This window comes from Eupeodes corollae, chromosome 1, assembly GCF_945859685.1.
Source record: "Eupeodes corollae chromosome 1, idEupCoro1.1, whole genome shotgun sequence".
Taxonomy (NCBI): domain Eukaryota; kingdom Metazoa; phylum Arthropoda; class Insecta; order Diptera; family Syrphidae; genus Eupeodes; species Eupeodes corollae.
In genome coordinates this window covers 293,178,049-293,197,142 of record NC_079147.1, presented here as the reverse complement: position 1 = coordinate 293,197,142, position 19,094 = coordinate 293,178,049, and the positions used below count along the sequence as shown (strand labels likewise).

The window sequence follows — 19,094 nt, the reverse complement described above, 5'->3', positions numbered from 1 at the left end:
TACATTTTTACAATGACATTAAAGTAGTATTCACATGAGCGCGACCAACGAACGACGAATGAATTACAAAATGTGAGTTTATATACTGTTGAAGACATATTTCCACACAAATTCTTAACAAAACGATAGCAATATAGTTTCTATTTGATTTATGATACATACTTTTACTTTTCAATATAATATATGATTAAATTTAAGAAAACAAATTTATTCGTCGCGAAAAAAATTATAGTTGATACGAACTTTCAAACTTTATTCGCGTTCCACATAATCCACACTCGCAACGAATAAAATAATCGCGCGTACTTAACCTAAAAAATCATTCTTATTTTGGTTTCGGTGGTGAATGGTGTTCGGCTGTGGCTTCATTCGCGACGAATTAAAAACTCTCATGTGAAAGAAACGTCAAAATGGACGAATATTCGTTCATTCGTTGGTCGTTGGTCGTGCTCATGTGAATAGTACTTAAGGCATATTCACATCAAGTTATTAACTTCATGTCCTATTTATTTAGTTTAAAAATGTTTCTACCAGCTTATCAAACAGAAAGTTATTCTGTTTTTGCTCAAGAGAATCAAAAGACCTATCCATAAATGTTGTACCTTGAAAGGTTTCTTACCAAAAGAAAGCTATTAAAGACAATTTCTAAGGCCTTGCCATAATGTAGACTAAATTTTGTTCAAATAATTAGACATTTCCAGTTTTAATCCTTTGCTAATTATAAATTATTAACACCCTTTTAATGCACACGATGTATCTGGACACGTCTCAAGCATGACAATTCGAACAAACCTATAACAAGAAAACGGAATAATTAGATCTGTTTATATTTCTTAAATCTGGATTGTATATTTTCAATTTTTCTGTTCTGTCAGTCTATTTGAGAAAATTCTTAAAAATATGAAAATTATAAACTGGCCAATTAATTTAAAATGTCAAAAATCCGAAAGTCACAGGTATCAAGGAAAGTTCAAAGACTGTAAGTAATGGCTTCGGCATTTCCAATACGACATTTCTAAAAAGCCCTTTTGTCATTAGCAGCTGTTATTTTTTCTCAATAGTTTGTTTTGATTTTTTGTGAAGTAAAATATATTAGTTTTGAAATCGAAAAAAAATAAATTTATTACGGAAGTTGCTTACAGATGCATCCAAAAGCAAATGTATTTTGTTTGTTCACTTTTGTACAGCTGTTGAACTGTCCGACAAAGCAAATGTTCAGCAAATTTGAACTAGAGCTTCTGTTAATAGTCACATTAAGTAACGTTACGTTCTTTTCCTTACGATTGTCAAACATAACGTGTGTTCAAAGCTTCATTGTGATAGCATGCATTGAATTCCTAAGGCTGAACTCATAAACGTCGAGGTTCGAGGTTGCTTTGAATGACACTTCCAATATGACATTTCTGAAATGGAACTTCTGTCATTAGCAGCTGTTATTTTTTTTTTTAAATACAAAAAATATGAGATTTGAAATCGAAAAAAATTTAATTTATCGCAGAAGTAGCTTAACCAGCCTATAATAACCAACGGGAATCCCTCAAAAAGCCAATGTATTTTGTTTATTGACTTTTTTAACAGCTGTTGAGCTGTCAGACAAAGCAAATTTGAACTAAAGCTTCCGTTTGGAGTAACATTACGTTCTTTTCCTAACGATCGTCAAATCAAACGTGAGGTCGAAGCTTCATTGTAATAGCATGTTTCCTTTGACTGAACTCGTAAACGTCAGGCGAAGCCGAAGATGAAGCGTGTTCCAGCAATAAGGGTAGTTATAAGTTTTTCTTTTTTGATTCAAGTGAAATACATAAATCGTGTTAGAAACGTGCTTAAATTTAGCAAAATCATATTTTTTGACATTTTACTTGATCTTTCAAAAACTTGACCCATTGTCCGAAATGAAGAAAACTCTCATGTTCTTATTTTAATAACCAAATAGCAAAGTACCTAAAAAATATATTTTAAATTTTCTGCATACAACAAATTAAGACTAACTGTAGATACACAATTTGTTTTCTAAAAATAGGTCATAATAACAAAAACTAACAGTAAAATGACAACAACAACAAAATAATAATAAATTATCATTTTCTTCGTCGTCGTCGTTCCTGTTTTTGTTATTTGTTCGTGTTTTTGATTTAACTTCAACGAAAACAACAACAAACGAATTTTAGTGAATCGATAATGTTGTGGCTTGTGGATAACCCCTAAAGCCCTGTTAGACGTATTTTGTCAGCAAAAAAAAGCAAAACACACAAGAATGATAATTCTTTTTCAAATTTTATTTGCTGATTCTTTTTAAATTTTAACTGAAGAAATATAAAAAGAAATTATGCACTAAATTAACATAAATAGAAGTTTTGCTCAAATAATATGTAATGAGTTCCAACATTAGAAAGAGAAGGGAAGTAATGGAGGTAGGTAGTGTAACTTTTCTTTTTTGAGTGCAAATGACCGATAATGTGATAATTATTGTCATAACAACAACACTGCAACTGCATATAGGGTAGGGGTAGGCAGGTATTATTATCAAAAGTAATACAAGGAAAAATACTTTCTTTATACAAAGAATAAAAGATTGCTAATGACTTACCCCATAAGCCAATCGACAGTGTCTCGTAAATATTCCGGTATACGCTCCAGCTTGACAGATGTCAGATTCGATGTCGATGTAAGAAAAGAAAAACTCCTTAATTTAGTTCACCTTCAGTCCGTTTTTCGTAATTTTAAATGAAAATTTCACTTCTCAAATTTCAAAAAGTCCCTCCACACAAAATCACTTATGTTAAAACCCGTTTTCTTCAAAATCGAAGGACGTCGAACGACGTCTATGTTGACAGACTTGAAAGAGTTTTCCCGTGAAAATTCAATACACTTGTTTTTTTTTTTGAAATCCAGCAAAGAAAATTTATGTGACAAGCAGATTAACTGAAAACAATAACAAAAATAAAAACTAGTTATCTCTTTCTAATCCACAGTGCTGAGCGCAGCTGATTAGAAATAAGAAAACAACAACAAACTAAAAGTTTTTCTTCAATTTCATCAATGTAGTAGAATGAGAAACGACTACGACATACGACACCGTTCCTAGGCCACCGGGAAAAACTAAAAAACAGATTTATGTGACAAATTGTCAGTTCCACTTGGGAAAATTTATCACAAAATATTAAAGTCTTGCAATGATTTCCCTATTCAGACGGTCAAATAAGATTAGACTTTTCTTATTTCAAATAGATTAACACGAATAAGTCGCAAAGTAATTACAAATATTACTTTATTTGTATTTTATGCCATTACTTTTTGCACTGTATTATCAACATTTAAACTTTTTCAACACCTCTTCCTTTCATTTGTCATTTGCATAACATAATTTTTGTGACAACAGAACAGAAAGAAAACACGACACTAGTTTATTCTTTCTGTTACATTGATTTTTATTTCATCTGAACTTTTGTTTATAAACCACTCACACTCACTGACAAGAAGGGGCAGTTAAAATGAGAAAACCATAGAGAGGGTCAAGGAAAAATGAGATAAAAAGAAAATTCACTTTTTCAATCGATTCGATGAAAGAAAATTTTATTTATTTTGTTATTTTATAAACCTTTGAATTCACTTTAGAATTTTTTATCAGAGAGCTTTATTAGACAATTGATAAGAATAACAGAATTTTTATAGGAAAATGTTTTCAAATAACGAATTAATGAATTTATTTTTCTTTCTCAACTGAAGTACAACTGCACCTGAGTCCAGAATGATCCCGATTTCGATTGGTACAAAATAAGAGCTGACTTTCATTTGAGTTGAGTTTGAGCGGCGGAGAAAGAAACAAAAGAAAAGAATAGGATCTTATAGGATAGAGGAGGTAGAAGTTCTATTTTAAAAAATAGAGTTGTTGCTCTTACTCCTTATTGGAAATTTGGGAATGAAAATTTGTGTACCAAATAGAACTTTTTTATCGACATGAGGGTAATGTAGAATCTGACATATGTGGTCTTAAGGTAGCGATGATACTTGCATGTAAATAAACAAAATGTTTGAAAGTCAACTTTTATAATTATATAACTCTGTAACTCTACAATCAAACAAAATAATTAGATGAGAAATAATAAACGTCAAATGTGTTTCTAATGCCAATTTACTTAAGCTTATGAAACAGAATTCTTTGTCAAAAATGCATTTTAATTTGAAGTTTAATATTTTAAAAAGGGGGGTTAAATTTAGATATTTGAAAAGCTATTTTTTTTAAAAAGAATGGAATGGATGTTTATTTTATTGTAAGGCTAATGGCTAAATCACAAACACGCTTCTGCTTCGGCTTCACCTGACGGTTACGAGTTCAGCCATAGGAATTCAATGCATGATATCACAATGGAGCTTCGAACTCACGTTTCGTTTGACAATCGTAAGGAGAAGAACGTAATGTAACGTAATAAGACTCCAAACGGAAGCTCAAGTTCAACAGCTGTAAAAAAAATGTCAATAAACAAAATATTTGCTCTTTGGAGTAATGAAATAATAGATATGTCATTCAAAGCAACCTCGAAGCAGGCCCACCGTAACGCAGACAGAGCCGAAGCTGAAGTGAGTTTTTGATTCAGCCATAAATGGCTGCTAAGGCTACGGTTGCAGCACCATATCCTTCTCTATTACCAATTTGCACATTTTCAGCTGTAATCGATACAAATTTAAAGGTGTCAATTCACAAGATCTTAATGGCCAATTGTGATCACCACTTCAAAGGATAAAACCGTCACGAATTTTGATATTGCTGGTGAATCTTAGATGCTTTAGGGCTTAAGGCTTACGCCACTCACCTGTTCAAACAGTTCAAATTTGTCCACCAATTTCACTACGGTCAACTGAAAAGGAGGCTCATGGCGACCTAAAGGCGCTTTAGTTTTTTAAAGTGATAATGTAAAATTTTCACAGAGTTTGTAGTGAATCCAAACTCTTTAGTAATAGAATAGTTTTTACTTGTTAACTGACAAATGTAGTACCCGTGGCGTGATGGTTTTTACGTTGGACTTTTACGCCAGAGGTCTTGTGTTCAATAATTTTTCACTGCCTCTTGCGAGGAATTGACAGGAATTGAATTGATCCTTTTGTAATTAAATGCGCTTTTTCAAATAAGCTGTTTGGATTCGGACTCAAGGTCCCCTAAATCCCTGACAACATTACTCGCATACAGGAGTAGTCGACAGTTGTTAGTGACTAGGTTCTAGTTTTCAATGGACTGTTGCACCACCTTATTTAATTTTTTTTATTGATTAATGATGAGAGCTTATAGCGTGACATCTGCGCAAATGCTGCGCTTTTAGAATGAAACGTTTTATTGAAATAAACATTTTACTGAAACAACCTAACAGTTGGAACGAACTGTTGTAGCCTGCTGGAATTTAATATATGTTGAAAATAAGAAAGCTTGAAATGAAAAGAATGTCAACCACATTTTTCAAAGGTTAAATCCAATTTATTAAAATGTAAAAAGAAAGAACATAATTCGATGTTTTAGTGAGAAAGGTATATAGATAGTTAAGAGTTACAATATATAATATGAATAAGTTAGTTTAAGGTTGTAGCATAACGATTGATGCTGAAGGTCATAACACGAACTATACCGTGCCATGTTGAGTCTTAGCTTTGGTATCCCTACCAGTTTGATGCGACTTATCAGGATGACGCTGGAAAATGCTCGTTGCTGAGTCAAAATTGGAAGAGAATCGACCGAAACCTTCGAAACCACCAGAGGACGATGCACTGTCATGTAACTGCGTCAATATTGTTCTTGAAAGAGTGGTGTGCAACACCAACGCCAATACAAGTGGTGCCATCTTTCAAAAATCCACACAATATCTTGGATATGCAGATGACATCAACATTATGGGAAGAACCAAGCGAGCATTGATGGGTGCTTTCTCTAAAGTCTAGTCTGAGGCAAAGAAAATGGGTCTTGACATTAACGAGGACAAAACGAAGAATTTACTGTCATCAAATAGAGTCGATTCACACCGTAGACTTGGTCAAAATGTATCAATTGACTCTTAAAGGTGGTAAACGAATTTGTTTATGTGGGCACTGCAAATAACATCAGCGCCGAGATCAAACGCAGAATTACCATTGCTTATCGCTGTTTCTTTGGCTAAAGTAAGCGGATGAGGAATAAGGCCCTATTGCAAAGTACCAAAGAGACACTATACAAAACTTCAATCATCCCAGTCTTGCCGTATGGTGCAGAAGCATGGACCCTCTCCCAGGCGGATGAAGGATCTCTTGGTATCTTTGAGAGGAAGGTTCTGCGTACGATCTATGGTACGGTTTGTGTCGGCAGGTAAAGTAATATCTGCCGGAAGAGATTTAATCAGGAGTTATACGAGCTGTACAGCAGTAAAAAAACTGCGTGTACAATGCTTAAGATGGCTAGGGCATTTCAAGCAAATGTAAACCGAAGCACCAGCCCGTAAGGTATTCAACGCCAAGCCTGAGGGAACAAGAAGCAGAGACAGGCCTCATCTCCTGTGGAGTGATCAAGTTGAGGCTGACGCACGTCAACTTGGTATTCGAAACTGGAGGCAGCAAGCTAAAGATCGAGTAAGCTGGCGAAAGTTATTACTTAAGGCCCAGGAGCACAATGTGCTGTAGCGCCATCTAAAGTTAAGTAAATAAATTTATAGTTAATAATCGAAATAACTAGGCAATTGTATTTACTGGCTTTGATTTGACCTATGTAACGTCACCCAACTATTTCAGATGTGATTAGAAGAGCCCAGTACCACAAGTATTGATTTTTATTCCACCCTTAAAACATCTCTGAAAAATTAAATGTAATTTGAAGTGATTACCATTAATCTGTTTTAAAACTAACTGTACGGAATGAGTTCTTGGTCATTTTTGGTTTCCAAAGCAAAAATTAATGAAAATTAACTTTTAGCAATTTTTTTTGTTTTCAAATCTATCTTAAATCAAATATTACTTTAATAACTAGAATATTACTTTAATAACTAGAATTTTAACAGAAACTGGGAGTGTGTAACCACCCCAAGAGCTCACATTAAACACCTGAACTGAACTACCTTACCACTCATTTTTCAATTCCACTCAGCTTGTCACCTTTGACACATCATATATTTAGCCGGGTTTGTTGTTTGGCTCTTTTTGATCATAGTCAAAATTTTTTCTTAACTTTTTCATTCGAATTAAATTCATACAAAGATCAAAATAATTTCAAAAAATAAATATGCTGCTTCTGCGGACGTTATTTATCTTTACCCTGGTGGTTATAGCTTGTTTGGTAATAACCGATGCCCAGAGTAAACAAAAGGTAAGTCATGAGGAGCTTCATACAAGAAAATCTAATGTCTAGGGTGTGCTCTTCAAGTCTCAGGCCACGTCACGTACAGAATGTGTGTAACATAAAAAAATCAAACTGATAAGAAAACTAATGAGATTCTCATTAAAATATCAAAAGTAGAAATTGTTAATTAGACACAAAATGTAAAATCCTTCCCTTTCATGCCTAAACCCTGTCCGATTTGAGTTTAATTGAAATTATCGATTTCTTAAATAAAATGTGTACTCTTCTTTTCCCATCCAGGGTGGACTCACCATTTCGGAGAAAGTTCAGAACCTTCTCGACATGAACATGAAAAAGTCTCTGCTTCGCTTCAACGGACAAAAGTTCCGCGACTACGTTAAACAATCGCCCCGCAATTATTCTGTGATAGTGATGCTCACTGCATTGGCACCCTCTCGGCAATGTCAGATTTGTCGCCATGCCCACGACGAATTCAACATTGTTGCCAACTCCTACCGCTACTCACCGATCTACTCGAATAAACTCTTCTTTGCCATGGTCGACTTTGACGATGGCTCCGATGTATTCCAAATGCTTCGTTTGAATACAGCGCCCGTGTTTATGCACTTCCCGGCCAAGGGTAAGCCAAAAGGTGCCGACACCATGGACATCCATCGAGTTGGATTTGCTGCCGAATCAATTGCTAAATTCGTTCACGAACGCACCGACATCCAGATCCGAGTATTCCGACCACCGAACTACTCTGGAACTGTTGCTGTCATCACTCTGGCTGCCTTGCTGGGAGCTTTCTTGTATCTGCGTAGGAATAATCTAGAATTTCTGTACAACAAACAGTTGTGGGGCTCGATAGCTGTGCTCTTCTGCTTCGCTATGATTTCGGGACAGATGTGGAATCACATTCGTAGTCCACCTCTCGTTCATAAAAGCCAGAATGGTGGAGTGGCTTACATCCATGGATCGTCGCAGGGTCAATTGGTTATTGAGACCTATATTGTTATGTTCCTTAGTAAGTACAGTTTTATGGAATTTTTCTGGGTCTTTGATTTATTTGTTGTTTTCTTTTTTGTATAAATAGACGCTATGATTGTCCTTGGAATGATTCTTCTTACTGAATCTGGTTGGCAGAATGATATGCGCAAAGGACGCATCATGGCAATTGCTGGCTTAATTCTCGTCGCAGTATTCTTTTCATTTTTGCTATCCGTGTTCAGGTCGAAAGCACAAGGTTATCCTTACAGGTAAGGATTCGATTATTGTTTCAATAGCAAGATAAATAAGTTTTAAAATCTTTGTTTTTTTGTTTTTCTAGCTTCCTCTTTAAATAAATTAAGTGAACGTCAAGTGAATACCGCTATTTTCTATAAGAGTTCCATCCCATTTGAACGAAAGGAAGTTTTGTGCGTGTGTTTTTCCTTCTATTCGATCACAAATTCACGAGTTTTTTCTTTTATAAAGATGAGTTTTTTTTGCAATAAAATTAAAAAAGATATAAGCTGGAAAGAAGAGTTTAACTAATTTAAACAAAGTTGTCCTTTTTTTCTACTTTAATATCGGAATAAAAAGTGTAGAAAAATTCTGAAAAATTGCTGAAATCTTACACTATATCAAAAAATTGTTCATACAATTGATTCTTCAAAATAATAGCTAAGGTTTTTAAAGAAAAGCAGATTTTCAACCATTCTTTTTTCAATTTTGGTATTGTTTATTATATAAGGTAAACAGAAAAGAATACATTAGTGCAAACTTCATGAAGAAAAAAAAATGCAACAACTTAGGCAAAGTAGGAAATCAAAGGTCAAAAAATTGCAAGTACAGTGATAAAAAACTTAATTATGTATTTATATGTAAGTTTTAGTAGCGAGTGTGATAACCTTTTGCTTTTATAACAACCTGAAGGCGATTCGTCATAGAGAAAACTAGTTTTGAAGTGACTTCCAGCGAAATTTTGTTCAATTCTTCCAATATACCGGCTTTAAGCTGGTTTTTATTACTTATTTTTGATTCTCGGAACTTTCTTAATAAATAATCCCAAAGATGCTCAATGGGATTAAGATTTGGGGATTGTGGAGGATAAGGCAATTGTGATTTAACATTATAGAGAAGCCACTCCTTTACTATCCTTGATGAATGCTTAGGATCATTGTCTGTCCCAAGTAAAATGTAGTCTTTAAGGCCAATTTTTAAAGCATTGGCTTTTAAATTTTCTTTTAAAATTTTTAAATATTTGTTTTTATCCATTGTTGTTTCTATAAAAACTAAATTTCCCACACTATTGGCCCCCATAGCTCCCCAGACTAAGACATTTCCGCCTCCATGTTTCACCGTTGATTGCAAATTCTTCACATCTAATGCTGTGTTTGGTTTCCTCCACATAAATCTGCCACCTTCTGACCCAAAGACATTAAACTTGCTCTCGTCAAGGTATAACACATTCTTCCACAAATCATCTGGTTTCGAAACGTGTGCATTCGCATAGTTCAAGCGTTTTAAAATATAGTGTTTTTTTTTTGTACCGTGCGGGGCCATTATATCCCTGCAGAAAGTTCCGAACAGTTTGAGGGTTAAGCGATATTGCATCATTTGCTTGAATGTCAGCAGCTATTTTAGGAGCACTTGACTTGGGATCAGCCTTTACCATTCTTTCAATTTTTTTGTTCCATATGAAAGTCTAGCATTTTTTTTCGACATCTTGCTGAGGCCACTTCAAAGCTTTCATTTTTTAATAAATATTGAGCTGTAAACCCTGGTTAACTATATCACAGCATAACTTTTTCCGTCCTTTCTTAGTTTAAAAATTAGTTTTCTTACTTCAAGAAGTACTATTTTATGAGAAGCCTCCATTCTCAAAATAAACTTCGCAAAATTAAAAAAAAAAAAAAAAAACAATTGAAAAGATCAATACACCACGGCATACTGAACATAGATCTCTCAACATCATTACATTACAGTGCACAATTTACATTTCAAAAAGAACCGTTATTTCCATTTTGTTAGAGAATATAGCAGTATACGAACATTTGATTGATGTACGAGCAATTTTTTGACATTCCTGGTAAAATTCTACTAACGGTTATTAGTATATTTAATTTAAATATAATCTAATCCTTCAGAATAAGGAATTGGGGCATAAAATGATAACGTCATTATTAATACGACAAGCGTTCTTAATTAGCCAAGTTAGGAAAATGAAAAAGAAATCACATTTAGCCTTATCACAGGCCCGTCGTAATAGATTCGTAGTACGAACACCGAAAAAAAGTATCATTGCTCCCGTCGTACTAGAAAAATTTGATACGAAATTCAGAGTTCGTGAAAAGTGGTATCACCAGCGACGAATGAATAGGAATCTATTTCTACGAACAGTTATTTTGATTTGAGTTCAATCGAAAACGAAAAAATATTTAGCATGCGAAGATAAATTAAATAAAAATAAATATGTAAAAGAAACATGTAAGTTTTACTATTGTTTTAATGTGAAAGTGTTTACTTGTATTTTTTTGAAGGGCAAAAAAAGTTATCACAAATAATATTCAGTTCCAAAGGTTTTATAAAATGCTTCAAGAAAAACCTGAAATTGTCCAAGGATTTTCGAAAATCCTAAGAAGAAAATAAAGACCATTTAAGTTTTCTGTAAAAGGACTTCTTGTCAATTTAAAAAAGAAACAAGTAATATTTCTCTACAATACAAAAGACAAATCGTAATGGGCTTGTAGCTTGTATGAGTAGTGTTTTGTAGACAATAATGTGTTTGGTAGTTCTTGTATTATGAACCAAATGTAGAGGTTTGTGAAGTAAAGTTCTGAATTTGAAATTTACGACACTTGGAAAAGTAACTAATTGCCTTGGTCAAAATTTACGTTCAAAGAATGACGTTGACTGAAAATGAAGTCTCTTATGTTGCCTGAACCTGCCCAATGCTTTTTTGATTTCATTCGGGGCTTATGATTTAATTGTATTCGTATTCGTAGCGTACCAAATTTTCGGGGACTCGCTACGAGGGGCTCTGTTATATGGGTGAGTATACATCGAGTCCTTTAGAAAATCCAAAAGGGAATTTATTTTTTCTTGGAATATTTCTTTTCCTTCAAATATTTTCTTATTTCGTGATTTCCTTGTTAAAAAATTACTCCAAAGTTTAAAAAAAAAAATATTTAATTCTTTTGCAAAATCCTTCATTTCAAGATGCATTTGATGTTAAAAAAGGTTTTAGACTATGCATTGTCATGCGAGTTCTTCAACATCGTTCTCTAAAGAATTATGCAAAACACCCCCGTCAACAATAGAGGCACAATCTTTTAAAGGTCCACCCCATTACTCGGATACGCCGATGATATTGATATAACTGAAAGATCAAAGCGTGATGTCAGTGGAGCGTTTTCAGCATTGCAACAGAAGCTGAGAAGATAGTTTTAGTGGCCAGTGGGGGCAAGACCAAATATATGCTGTCATTAAAAAAGTACATTCAACGTCGACGTCTTGGAAAAAAACGTCACCATGGACAGCTCTAATTTTGCGGTAGTTGAGGACGCTTTAAATTCAGACAACGAAAACAAGCTGAATTCAAACGACTTCTTTGGCATTAGAAGGCAATTGAGTAGTAAAGTCATCCTTCGAGCATCTAAAATCACCATCTATAAGACACTCATCATTCCGGTTCTCATTTTTGGCCCTGAGGCGGAGGCTTGGGCCCTGCCTAAGAAAGATGAGAGAGTCTTAGGATTCTTCAAAAGAAAAGTTCTTCTAGTGGTTATTAGTTCCGTCTGCATAGATGGAGAGTAGAGGGGAAGATACAACTACGAACTGTGCGGGCTGTACAGCGATACGACTTAGATGCATGAGTCATGTAGAGTGAATGGACATCAACGCTCCAGCCTGGAAGTTCTTCTAATCCAATTCCGAATGACGGCGCAGTAAAGGAAGACCGCGACTCAGGTGGCACACGCAGGTGAAAGAAGACCTAGACCAAGTTGGCGTGCGAAACTGGAGACAGCTAGCTAGGGACGGAGCTTGCTTTAGACACATGTTGGTTGAGGCCCAGGTCCGCTCGACTGTAGTGCCATCTAAAGTAAAGTTAGGAGTAAATAAGTGCTTGTAAATATACGTTTTCACAATATTGACTTGTTTTGAGATAACGACTTTAAAAAAAGTATACTTTTTAAAAATTTAAAATAATTGAAATTCTTGGTCACTAAATATTACTTACATAGATGGTTAATAAGTTCGTGAACAAATTTTAAAAACAAAATAACGTTATTATGAGGGGTAATCACTAGACGAATAAAAATATGTATTTTTTAAATTGAAAGAAGCTAAGTTAAGAAAAAATCTATGAGTCTGTTTTTGAGATAATTCAAGTTTTTGTATGGGGACTACTCAATTTTGTTGTCTTACTACATAATGAAGGGGCAAGGACAGAAAGACGGACGGGATCGCCGAAACCGATGGATTTAAATCAAAATGTTTGACGATTGCAATATTGGCCATTTAGTTCCTATATATTGTAAATAAAAACTGAGGTCAGAATAGAGATATCGGTCTACATTGGTTTTGAGTTCTTGAGCACTTCAATGGCAATGGTAAGACAGAAGGTGGTCAGGCATTACACATTCTTGTAGTAAGGCTAATGAACCAATCACTATAGTTCGGCTGAAATTGGAATGAAGGATAAACTTATTGGAAATAATCGAATTTTTATGATTAATACGGTATAACAATGAATTCGTCTCCTTAAATTGGGTTCTTTAAATTTTAACTTTAGCAAATTCTGTTAAAATAATGGTAAAAAAGTGAGAAACGAGAAATTTTACGAAAGTGTTCGAGTGACGTACATAATTCAATGACGTTATTGTGAATTTAATAGCTCGTGTTGGAATAGTGCGCAAAGGGCTATAATAAGTTACTAGAACATCAGCTCAAAGATGGGGGCTATCAAGTTTTGGACGTATATAGGGTTTGAAGATTCAACCCAAATTAGAAGCAGAGACTAATTTTTTGCATCATCAAAAAAACAAAAATTTTATGGAATTTTTGGCGTTCCACAGTAGTAGATTGATGAAGCACATACTAAAATATCAAGTTGTTTATGCAAGTATAACTCATAGTTGACAATTAGATCATATCTTCCTTAAATGGTACAAGACAACATTGAGTTTTCGAAGAATTTGATTCCACGCGGATTCTTATCCCCCATTAAGTTTCAAGTTTCAAAAAGACAATATCCACTTCAAAAAAGTTGTGATTCGTCGATATCGAAAACTTGCATTTTCGATAAGAGAGAAAAGTACCAGATTTTATTCAATTCTTTTGAAATATCAAGTGCAATGAAATCTTACTTTCTCCAAAAAACGATGGAAAGATTTGTTTGACTATTCGGTGAGATAAACCATCAAATAACTAGTTCACTATGAAAACTATTCAGTTCGTCATTAAGAAGATTTCGGTCCTTGGATATTTTTAAAATTGATAATTTATAAGCTTTTTTTATGACCTTGGGAAGAAGAGGCGTTAATGTAATTGATCAATAATACTGGTCGAAAAATTATGTTTTGTGCTGTACCGCAAAGGAACAACTTATATTTTTTCTATAGCATCAGGTTTTTTAAAATATAACTTTTTTAAAGCTAAAGTAAAACACAACATAGCTCTTTACAATAAATGATGATTTTGTAAAATACAAATCTTTGTCTTTTAGGTACAGTTTAAATTATTTTAGTATCTTATTTAGTTGATGGAAATTTTCATTTCTTATGAGCAGGGCCCGGATTTCGATGCAAATACATATTTTTTTTGGACAGCCTTAGCAAAAGCAAAAGAATCAGATAGTTTTTCATTCAATCATTGGCGCATATTTTGATGTAATTGCATACTTTGCCTCATTGAGCATAATTTTGCCTGCATATTTCAATAAAACAGTTGATCAAATATTCACATTACGGCAGATCCTGGAAAAAACTCAAGAGCACCAAATCGACACCCACCATCTTTTCATCGATTTCAAGGCAGCATATGACAGTATCTACAGGGACCAGCTGTATAGAGCCATGTCTAGTTTTGGCATCCCTGCCAAACTTATCCGTTTGTGCAGGATGACCATGGAGAATTCACGCTGCTCCATAAAGGTTGGAAACAACTTAACAGAACCTTTTGATGTCAAAAAAGGTTTTAGACAAGGTGATGCGCTGTCATGCGATTTTTTTAACATCGTGCTTGAAAGAACAGTGCAGAGCTCACACGTCAACACTAGATTCACTATCTTTCAAAAGTCTGTCCAATTACTGGCATATGCTGATGACATTGAGATAATCGGAAGAACTCAAGGACTTCGTCTACCTAGGCTCCGCTGTAAACGCAGAAAACAACACCAGCGCTGAGATCAAACGCAGAATAACTCTTGCTAACCGCTGTTTCTTTGGACTAAGAAAGCAATTGAGTGGTAATGTCCTCTCTCGAGGGACCAAAGTGTTGCTATATAAGACCCTTATCATCCCCGTCCTGCTATACGGTGCAGAAGCATGGACCATGACAAAAGCGGATGAAAGCACCTTGGGTCGCTTCGAGAGAAAAGTTCTTCGTGTGATCTACGGTCCCGTATGCATCGAAGGGGAGTGGAGGAGAAGATGGAACGACGAACTGTACGAGCTGTACAGCGACGTAGACTTAGCCAGAAGAGTAAAAGTACAACGACTAAGATGGCTGGGTCACGTAGAGCGCATGGAAACCAATGCTCCGGCCCGGAAAGTCTTCGAATCCGCACCCACCGGACAGCGCAGTAGAGGAAGACCGCGGATCAGGTGGCGCACACAAGTGGAAGGTGACCTCACCCAACTTGGAGCGCGAAACTGGAGACATCTAGCTAGGGACCGAGCTAGATGGAGAAGTTTGTTGGGTGAGGCCCTAGTTCACACAGGACTGTAGCGCCACCTTAAGTAAGTAAGTAAGTATTTCAATAAAACTTCATACATTTAAAAAATTAATATAATCGTAAACTTAACAACACATATTTTTCAAAAAGTACACAAAAGAAATTAAACCAGACAAATCTACAATAAGAAAAAATTATGTTGATAACGTATTAACTCGTGTTTCCGATGAGTTTAAAATATATCTACGAGTAAAAGATAATTTTTTGGAGATTTCCATTGGTGAAACCATCGATATACAGGGTCGATTTGTTGCAAATGTAGTTGTAGGTATCTTACATCAAGATGAGAATATAGGAAAACAAAAAATACTTAGCCAATGTTATTAAGCTACAGAAAACAAACTACGGTACAATTGCTCGAGCTTTTGACGAATCTGTTAAACTTTTTGGGAGAACATATCGACAAAAATAAAATCCTTTTGAACAGATAATGAAATAAATTGGGTGGTGCAACAGTCCGTTGAGAACAAGGGCCTAGCGTGGGGTTAAAAAAACTCTAAATTGTGAGTTTGTAAAACTTATAAACATAGAAAACATACCTGTTTTTCAAATTTCAATGGCTTACTCAAAATATTCAATAGTTCCCGTATATTTAAACTAAAATTATGTACTGACTTCAAATTTGTCAGCTCATTTACCAATACAAGTTGAATTTATGCTTCAGGTTGAAGCTCCCCAAAGAATTCCAAGTAAATTTCTCTAGCTCAAATGGAAATAAAGTAATGATCATCTTTACAAATCTCGTTTAAATTTACAACTGCAGTTCCTTGCCATCTCCATCAAAATCCGAAATTGACCAATTAGACGAAAAAATAATAAATGTGATTAAACAATCAGCTCTATCTACTCATAGCAATAACACCCATTCATTTATTCCACGAAATACTATATGGTACGATAACAATTGTAAGAGCCTACGCAAATTATCTTTTCTGTATCTGAAGCTTTTTAGATCTATAGATGCCTTGTTTTTCAAAAATATCTACCTTCGGGTCAACAAGGAATACAAAGCCCTGTGTGCATCTAAAAGAAACTCAACCAGTTGACCAATGTAATTGGATAAAGAACATTTTCCTGTGTTGGAATTGTCTGAACAGGTGCTGATTTCTAAGTACTCCGTAAGAGCCCGTAAGAATAGAGAACAGATGACAAAACTTGCACAGAAGTTTCCCAGAACCAATTAATTCCAAGTTTTTTAGAATAGTCTTCATTTTGAATTGGAACATTTAGTGAGGCACCTGGCGGTCTAGTGACATTCGTCTCTAAGTTATCTCTTGTCACCAATAGAATTAAGGATCTTCAAAAGGCCACAAGAAGATCAGTTCTGCTTTAGCATATGAATAAAAAAATCATTAGAACAATCTACATGCACCTGTTCACTTTTTTTGGTGACATAACCTCGACAAGTGGTAAAATAACGGTTACGAGAACCACTTGCGGCAATCGAGAGCGTTTCTTAATGACCATCGTTAATTGTTCTACAATATTTTTAAATTGTTCCTTGTATTTCAAAGCAAACTTTCTCCAAAGTAGTTTTATTGCAATTCAAAAGAAATATAGGAATTCAAAAAGGTTTACGAAAAGGAATCAAGTGTTGCAATGTTTAATGTTCCACCAGACCTCAACACCCCTTTTGCTTTTCACTTCTTTATCTATACTTAGATTTTTTACTGGTCAGTGTTTTTTACCTGTTGTTAAACATAGAATAAACAAAAATGGTTTTCAATGGTGCATGCAACTTTATTTTCGTCACATGAAAAATCAATATTTACGGTTTTTAATTTAAATTAAAGCTTACATTTTTGTTTGTTTCTTTTTTATAATAAAAAAAATAGTTCTTAAAAAATATAACGCAACCAAGCGTTGGAACCAAAAGTCTTATTTTTCGTTTGTTAAACTTAAGAAATAGCACCTGACAAGGAATCAAATTGAAAGTAAACGTGTTATATCTTAAAAACTATTGCACTTAATTGTTAATAGATTATGGAATGTATCCTTTTAAAAGTTCCAAATCTAATTGTATATCTAATCTAGAGAATGTATGGATATATGGCATAACGTCTCTTTGGATAGTTCTTGAAGTTATCTTTGTACCATTTGTGCGTGAGCCAAGCGTTTTCAGTCTGCAAACAATATAAAACAATCAAAGTTAAAAAGAGAAACTCAAGCAATGATTTCCCTGCAACTTTACCTGATTGGCAATTACCCAAATGACGATGTAAGCCCAAGTGCTACTGCCTGGAATTACTCCAGAGATAGCCACGTACATAGCAACTTCGAAGAACATATGAGGCGACGAAACGAACTCAAAGAATCCACCTTGTGGCATGAGGTGTTTGTCGGTGACTGTTTTGCCAGCGGCATCCTTACGCAGATTGACTAGAATCATGTTGGACTTGTATTGCTGGGACCAGCTGAAGTGGAAAATGAAGCAGCAAATGTACTGCATGAAGGTGATCTTCTGGATTGAGAATGACGATGGTGTTGTTCCTGAAACGATAAAATCTCCTTTACTCAAATGAACTTGCGACGAAGTATGTTGAATCACAAACCTCGCACGAATCCCTCTGTGTTGGCCAATACCGCTGTAATACATCCAAAATAGTGAAAGTATCCAACGATGTAGTGTGACAAATTGATTTTACTCTTGGGCGAGAAGATCTGTATGAAATTTGTCTCATAGAATCGTCGAACACACTGCATCGTGATGAGAACTGTCGCCACGAGCCCTGAAGTCGAGTTAACCAAGACTTTTCTTTCCTTGCCACCAGCTACAAAGTCCAGAAAATCAACAACACACTCCGGCGCCGAACTTCCATGGATGAGAGACTTCAAATTGAGACTCAGTGCCAGCAAAGACCACCCAAAGGCAAAAACATAAAAATGACTGAACCAAGATTTAGGCACTTCTAATTTCCCGACGAGAGCATTCTGTTGTCCCTTGTGGCTGTGCTTACCATAGCGGAATGATTGGGTTATAAAAGCCGGCAGATGAGGTTCGATGGCATTGATGAGCAGTCCCAGAAGAATTATGGTTAATGTGAAATTTATGAATAAAGAATTCAATAAATTGATTTGATATTGGTCCAGAAGACTTTGCACAAACTGAACTTGTTCCAGTAACATTTTATTGTTATTGAACTTTGTAGCTTCGAAGGTAAATATCGAATCAAATAAGAAACTTTCTCTTTTTTGTGTTTTCTTAGATTTTTTTGGATGCACAACTGGTTTAGAGGTTTTGTTTTGTGGTTAGCACAAATTCATCACCTTAACACTTAACTTCACCATAGCTAAATTGGTGTTCGGGGTAGGGGTCAAACGTAGGGTTTTGTTTGTGGTAAGTTCTTGTTGCTGTAAGTGGTGGATTTATACAAGTGACACTTCAGAGTGTGTTCATTAATAATTAAAATTAACATGACGTTGTATTCCCCTGTTACACGTGGAAACTAATATAATACTATTGAGCTTCTAGTTGCAAAGGTTTTGGGCTGTTTGTGAGGTATGGGTACATGTCAGTTTTATGTGCTGGTTTGAATTAACCAGTTCTTGTTATTTATAATAGCTTTAATCGTAGAGAAACTGTCTTACAGATAACTTGTTTATTTCCTTCTTCTATGATCTTTTGAATGTCAGTAAAAATGGCAAAAGCTTCTGCAGTTAAGATGGGTGCTGTTTGTGGAAGTAATCCAAAAAGTACCGTGCTACTATCTTCAATTGTGATTGCAAAAATTGTAGTCTCTGGGGCTTTGGTTCCGTCCGTTAAAGTGGATTTCCAGTTTTGGGCTTGAGCTCAGAGGAAATTTTTAGGAAAATCTTGCGATATATCTCAACATTTGTATCGGTATTCCGTTGAGATGCGAGGTT

General features: G+C 35.0%; 2 protein-coding genes across 2 annotated transcripts; one reads left to right on the top strand and one right to left on the bottom strand.

Annotated features, from left to right (window-relative positions):
* Positions 1 to 7,103: 7,103 nt before the first annotated feature.
* On the top strand, positions 7,104 to 8,812 carry LOC129938455 (tumor suppressor candidate 3). The gene is made up of 4 exons (XM_056046037.1): positions 7,104 to 7,315; positions 7,589 to 8,315; positions 8,385 to 8,547; positions 8,619 to 8,812. Exons 1-4 carry the CDS (start codon positions 7,232 to 7,234, stop codon positions 8,632 to 8,634), a joined length of 990 nt encoding a protein of 329 aa, XP_055902012.1. The 5' UTR covers positions 7,104 to 7,231; the 3' UTR covers positions 8,635 to 8,812.
* Positions 8,813 to 16,946: 8,134 nt separating this feature from the next.
* On the bottom strand, positions 16,947 to 18,497 carry LOC129939080 (polyprenol reductase). The gene is made up of 3 exons (XM_056046948.1): positions 17,783 to 18,497; positions 17,422 to 17,720; positions 16,947 to 17,353 (listed from the first exon to the last, which is right to left on the bottom strand). The coding sequence occupies exons 1-3, from the start codon at positions 18,354 to 18,356 to the stop codon at positions 17,261 to 17,263; spliced, it is 966 nt and encodes a 321-aa protein (XP_055902923.1). The 5' UTR covers positions 18,357 to 18,497; the 3' UTR covers positions 16,947 to 17,260.
* Positions 18,498 to 19,094: the final 597 nt, after the last annotated feature.

Excerpts from the sequence above, each read along its gene's own strand:
- LOC129938455 (XM_056046037.1), top strand. The coding sequence starts at position 7,232 with ATGCTGCTTCTGCGGACGTTATTTATCTTTACCCTGGTGGTTATAGCT. Across the intron at positions 7,316-7,588 it reads ATGCCCAGAGTAAACAAAAG|GGTGGACTCACCATTTCGGA; the intron begins GTAAGTCATGAG and ends TTTCCCATCCAG. Across the intron at positions 8,316-8,384 it reads CTATATTGTTATGTTCCTTA|ACGCTATGATTGTCCTTGGA; the intron begins GTAAGTACAGTT and ends TTGTATAAATAG.
- LOC129939080 (XM_056046948.1), bottom strand. The coding sequence starts at position 18,356 with ATGTTACTGGAACAAGTTCAGTTTGTGCAAAGTCTTCTGGACCAATAT. Across the intron at positions 17,721-17,782 it reads CACAGAGGGATTCGTGCGAG|GAACAACACCATCGTCATTC; the intron begins GTTTGTGATTCA and ends TTATCGTTTCAG. Across the intron at positions 17,354-17,421 it reads TTTGGGTAATTGCCAATCAG|ACTGAAAACGCTTGGCTCAC; the intron begins GTAAAGTTGCAG and ends TATTGTTTGCAG.